The following is a 5,802-nucleotide window of genomic DNA, read 5'->3' on the forward strand; positions in this document are numbered from 1 at the left end:
CGATCTTGCGTTTCTTAAGCTAAGGCTGTGAGGCAATGGGCGAGAGCATCCCACCGATGTTCGAAGCCAGCGCGATGCCAATGATAACAGCCTTGGACATGTCCGATCCCGAGGGCAGGTTCCGGAGCATGGGCTCAATGATGCCGAAGCACAGAACCGGCGCGGCAACATTGCTGATCAACATCGACGCCACAGCCGCAACAGCCATGTTGGCAATGAGCACAGTCTTTGGTTTGGTCCCCGCCTTGCTCAGCACGAACGTGGCAATCCGCTTATCAATATAACACTTCGACAACGCAGCCGCCAGCGTGAATCCACCAAGCAACAACATGATGACCGGCGTCCACATGGCCGCAAACACGGCAGCCGTGGCGTCCTTGGCACCCAACCGCTTGTGAGGCTCGTCCTTGTCCAAGAAAACCTGCAACACCACGCACAAGAACGGAATCGTCAACGACGTCACAAACAGCGGGATCGCCTCCGTCGCCCAGAGCAAGCTGACAAACACCAGAATGGCCAGACAGTTCTGCTGCTCCGGCTTCTCCATGATCGGAACCAGCAGCATGGCCACAAAGACGGCAAAGATGACGACAAGCGCAAACATGGTGGAGCTGACGAGCCAGGTCGGCAGGTTGAAGCGCCCAAGAGGGGTGCTTATCGCCTTGGTCGGTAACACCAAGTCATCATCGCCCTGCAGCCGAGTAGCCTGGGGGTCCGCCTCCCGGCCGAGCAGCGTGTGGCCCAGGCTGGCGGCTTCGGCTCGCCTTTCCAGGCCGATCAGCTCCCTCCAGACCGTGTTGCGCTCCCAGACGACGTGCTCGCGCAGGTGTGACCGGAGATCCTTGGTGGCGGCGGCTTCGTCGCCGTCCGTGACGATCTCGGCGTAGGCCTGGACAATGCGCTGGATATGCTCCTCCAAAGACTTGGTCGTCTCTGGCTTGAAGGGGTAGGCAGAGTCGACAAAGCTGCTCATGTACTTTGACCGGAGCCGGCGGTCGCAAATCTTGTCAAACTTTTTGAGAATCTTGTTGAAGCCGGTCCTGTTGAGCTGGCTGTAGGATTTGAGCTCGCAGAGGCGGACGTAGACGTCGATGATTTTCTTCTTGAGCATGATGCCGTTGGAAAAGAGAGCGGCCTGCTCGGCGTAGTCATCGTACGTGACGCTCAGCCTTCTGAGCGACCTGGTGAGCTCGGTGGAAGCGGTCATGTCGGTGGTGGAGGCCAACATGGCATTGGGGATCGTCCTGCGTCTCCCAAAGCTTCCCCTTCTCCTCTTGGTGAGCCCGGTCGCCTCGCCGTCCCCGTCGTCGTCGTCGCTGTCTTCTTGCCCGTCATCTTCGGTTGAGTGACGGCTCCTGGCGCTCTGGCTGCGGTAGCGCAGCTGTGGTCGCTCGCTGGACCGGGTGGCGGGTCGTGTGTGCTCGTCGGCTCCCTCCTCGAATGCGGCCACCTCTTTCAAGAGGGCGTCGACCTCGTCTGTCAGCTCCTTCTCCTTGATGACGTAGAAAGATGTGATCTTTTCCAGCTCGACATCGAGGGCGCGGGTGAAGATGGTTTCGGGGTCGTCATGTTGGATCAGGGGTCGCGACTCGCCGTCGCCCCCGGACGCGAGGTGGATCGACTTTTCGAGCGAGTATATTAGCTTCTTGAGGGTGCTGTAGGCGATGTAGTGGTTGCTCCAGTCCGGCACAGCATTGAACTGGATGCTGTGGGAGAACTTCATCTCGTCGTTGTGTTCGAGCCAACGGCGCTTCTCGGCCCGCCTGACGTTGTACCTGCGCTGCCGGTCGCGTGTTTTCTCGTTGTATTCCCGTTCCCGCTCCCGTTGTTTGTCGCCGGACTTGTACTCGGCTAGCTCGTACTCTTCTCCAACGGTGCTGCTACTGCTGCTCCCTCCTCTGACAAGAAGGTCCGAGGTTTTGTGTGGTCGACGGGCTTCTTGTGGTGCGTAAAGAGAGGAGGGGACCTCCTGAAAGGCGGATGGGGGTGTAATTTTCAAAGATGTTGCCTTGACGGCATGCTGTGCAAAACAAAAGAAGGGGAGTTTTCTACAGCAAGGAAACAGGAACTGGGCGCAGAGATAAACCCATTGTGTCGGGTGGATGCAACCATCGCCGTCATTCCGAGGACCCCCAGTGGTCCAGCGCCCAGGGCTGTCCCCACCAACCCGCGGCGCGGTCCACCAGCCTGTTGGTCTAGAATCTTGGAACGGCTTCCGGCACTATCAGACGAGGAGGATACAGAGGGTGTGTATTTTACTGTGTTTTTTCTGTCTAGAAATCACACATTAGAAGTGTAGATTTAAAACAAGAGAGATGTTCTCGATCTAATTTTTCTTTTGGAATTGGAGAACTTCTCCTACAAGACCCCTATGACTTGCTGGAACATGTTCACCTCTTCTCCCTGTTGCACTGACGACGTTTTTTGTACAGCTCCAGACGAACAGGCATTACGTGCTTCTGCAAAGCCGTTTGTGTAACCAAGAACAGAACTTGTGCATTTCTTGGGGAAAGCTACACCAGGCAGCATGAGAGGAACTCAATCCACAGGGAGAGATGGAAGAGAGGCTGATGCTTTCTCGCCACATTTTGGCTTAAGGTTTGCTCTCTTCAGGCGTTTGAAACCTTCGTTGCCAACACTGACCGGAAAGTGTGGCTGCCACAGTGTGGGAGAACCTTGATGGCTCGCCCAGTTCTCAGGGTTGTCTGCCGCAATGTTGAAGCACAAACCTCCGCATGATTCAAGTTCAGAGACACTTTCTATCTTCACTATGATACCCTTTGAATTGAGTACGCTCTGTTATACAGAATACCGCCTGTAACCTTGGCCCAGAAAATCAAAACACCCGCCAAGCGTCTGTTACGTACTTTTTAGTGAGCATCACGAATGGTGACAGTCTCATCTCAGTTCTGGTACGCTGTGACTAATAAGATATCATTTGTATTTACCCCTTTTCACTGCCTCTCCTCCCCTCAAAAGTCCTATTGCTAGCCTGCTGCGAGGTGAAGTGTCATAAAAGTACGGAGTATTTAGTCCTGTCCAAGATACATCATCAACCCTAACCCTTATCCCGCCCGCGCAATCACCTGCTGACGCGCGAGCTATGCCTGACCTCCAACAATGTGCGTCATTCGCAGCTCTGGAGGTGTCTATTTTCTGTCTCTTCTACCGTGTTATAGCCTCCTCCGTCGCAGCTCCATGGCCCTCAAGTCTCCGCATTGATCCATCAGATTGTTCGGGGAAGCTGTTCTGTTCCTCTGGGTATCGATGCTGCACATCCCCTCTCCACCGCCGCGCCAGCTCAACACAGCGAGAAAGCTGGGTATCAATCTCCGCCCGGGACAGCTAACACCGCAACCGCAAACCTATTACCACATCTCGCGCCCGGCGCGGCGCGCAAACACACACACAATAATAATAGCCGTCCGCCACGATGCTGTCCGCATTCACGGCTCGGCCCATCATCGAGCTCAAGCAGCGGGACAAGTCCAAGATTGAGTCCATCTTGGCTTATGGTACACAGCTTCTTTACCACTGATCTACGGGCATCTACTAATTCATATATTGACAGGCGACCGCGTGCTCGTCGGCCTCAACACCGGCTCCCTTCGAATCTACCGAGTAAACGACATCCCACCACCATCCGATCCCCCAAACCACCCCCCCTCCCAAACCTCCACCAGCCAACCCTCCCACGATGAACCACCACCACCACCCCAAAAACCAACCGACCTCCTCCGCGAGGTAGAAAAGTTCTCCCCCCGCGCCATCGAGCAGCTGGCCATCATCAAAGGAGCCAACACGCTAGTCTCCCTCTCAAACTACACCGTCTCCCTCCACGACCTCCAAACCTTCTCCCCCATCGAAGCCCCCCTCTCCAAAACAAAAAACGCCTCCACCTTCGCCGTAACAAGCAACGTAGTCCAGGACCCGTCAACAGGCGTCCCAGAGATCATCTCCAGGCTCGCCGTGGCTGTAAAACGCCGGTTGTTGCTCTGGTCATGGCAGGAGAGCGAGCTATCCCCCGATGTGACCGAGATACTACTCTCGGAATCAATCCGGTCACTAACCTGGGCAAACGCCACCAAGATCGTCTGCGGCATGAACGGCGGGTTTGTCATTGTAGACGTGGAGACGGGAAGTATAGAGGATATCGTCGGGCCAGGGGCGATCGGGACGACGGGAGGGGGGGGTGGGACGGGACGTTTCGGGTCGGTGAGCGCTACTGGGATGTCGTATATGGGATTGGGGAGTTACATCCCTAAGCCGCTGTCTACCAAGCTCGCGGAGGGCGGGTTGTTGCTCGCAAAGGACATCAACACTTTATTCATTGACGATTCCGGGAGGGCGCTGGAGAAGCATCAGATCCCGTGGCAGTCTGCGCCCGAGTCGATCGGGTACAGCTATCCATACATTCTGGCTCTGCAGCCGCCGGTGAAGGGGACGCTGGAGGTGCGCAACCCTGACACGCTGAGTCTACTGCAGACGATCAGTCTCCCTGGTGCGGCGGCTCTGCACTTCCCCCCACCGACGGTTAGTGTCCAGCACACGGGCAAGGGATTCCACGTCCTGAGCGATAGGGCAGTGTGGAAAATGGAAGCGACGGATTACGACTCGCAGATTGACGAGCTGGTCAAGAACGGGAGGCTGGACGAAGCGATCAGTGTGCTCGGCATGCTGGAGGACGCCTTGTTGAAGAATAAGACTGAGACTATGAGGGAGGTCAAGATGCTAAAGGCGGAGGTGCTGTTTAAGCAAAAGAAATACAGGGAGTCGATGGACCTGTTCAGTGAAGACGAGGTGGATGCCCCACCGGAAAGAGTCTTGAAGTTGTTTCCCAGGATTATTGCGGGGGATTTGTCGGGTGTGGAGGAGCAGGAGGAGCAGGAGGAGCAGGAGGAGCAGGAGGAGCAGGAGGAGCAGGAGGAGGAGGAGAAGAAGAAGAAGAAAGATGATTCTGATCATGAGGGGAGTACAGTTGGGAAGCACTCGGAGCCGGAGGTTGTCGCCTCTCCTCCCAAGGCTGGCGGGGGGGGAGGGGGGGGGTTTGCAAAGTATCTGATGGGACATCGGAAGCAACAGCTTAATCCTGAGACTGCTTCTGTCGCCTCTTCGCGGCGGACAACACAGGATGATGACGCGGCTAGTGTTAGGGGGCGATCAAGCGAGGACCATCACGCACAGGAGGAGAAGGAGAAGGATTTGAAGAATGCGGTTCTGGAACTGAATTCTTATCTTGCTGGTGCCAGGGCGAGGTTGCAGAGGGTGATTGATCCTGCTACGGGGAAACTGAAACCGAGGAGGGCCCGGTCGGAGACGCTCTCTGCCTCCCAGACGGCTGCTCAGGAGGATCTGACGCTTTCTTCGCGGCAGGTGGATGAGTCGGAGTTGCAGCTCGCGGCGGAGCTGCAGCACACGTTCAAGATTGTGGACACGACGCTGTTTAGGGCGTTCATGTACTCGCGTCCGCAGCTGGCGAGCTCGCTGTTTCGGATACCGAATTTTTGCGATCCGGATGTGGTGAATGAGAGGTTGGTGGAGCATAATCGATTCAATGAGCTGGTTGACTTTTTCTATGGCAAGAAGCTTCATCGGGAGGCGTTGAATCTCTTGAGGAAGTTTGGGAGCTGTCCGGAGCCGGATGAGGCGGCGCCGGGCTTGCATGGGCCGCAGAGGACGGTGGGGTATCTGCAGGGGTTGCCGCCGGAGATGATTGATGTTATCTTGGAGTTTTCCGAGTGGACGCTGAGGAAGGACCCGGGGTTGGGGATGGAGGTTTTTTTGGCGGATACGGAGAATGCG

At 56.2% G+C, this 5,802-nt stretch overlaps 2 protein-coding genes across 2 annotated transcripts; one reads left to right on the plus strand and one right to left on the minus strand.

The window, feature by feature from the left end:
* Positions 1-19: 19 nt before the first annotated feature.
* On the minus strand, positions 20-2,221 carry PODANS_3_5190 (uncharacterized protein; the record flags this gene model as incomplete). The annotated part of the gene is made up of 1 exon (XM_001909278.1): positions 20-2,221. A coding segment is annotated over one exon (2,202 nt), but the record flags the coding sequence as incomplete, so codon positions are not given.
* Positions 2,222-3,433: 1,212 nt separating this feature from the next.
* PODANS_3_5210 (uncharacterized protein) lies at positions 3,434-5,802 on the plus strand (the record flags this gene model as incomplete). The annotated part of the gene is made up of 2 exons (XM_001909279.1): positions 3,434-3,515; positions 3,572-5,802. Coding segments are annotated over 2 exons (2,313 nt in total), but the record flags the coding sequence as incomplete, so codon positions are not given.

Source organism: Podospora anserina, chromosome 3 (genome assembly GCF_000226545.1).
Source record: "Podospora anserina S mat+ genomic DNA chromosome 3, supercontig 2".
Lineage (NCBI taxonomy): Eukaryota > Fungi > Ascomycota > Sordariomycetes > Sordariales > Podosporaceae > Podospora > Podospora anserina.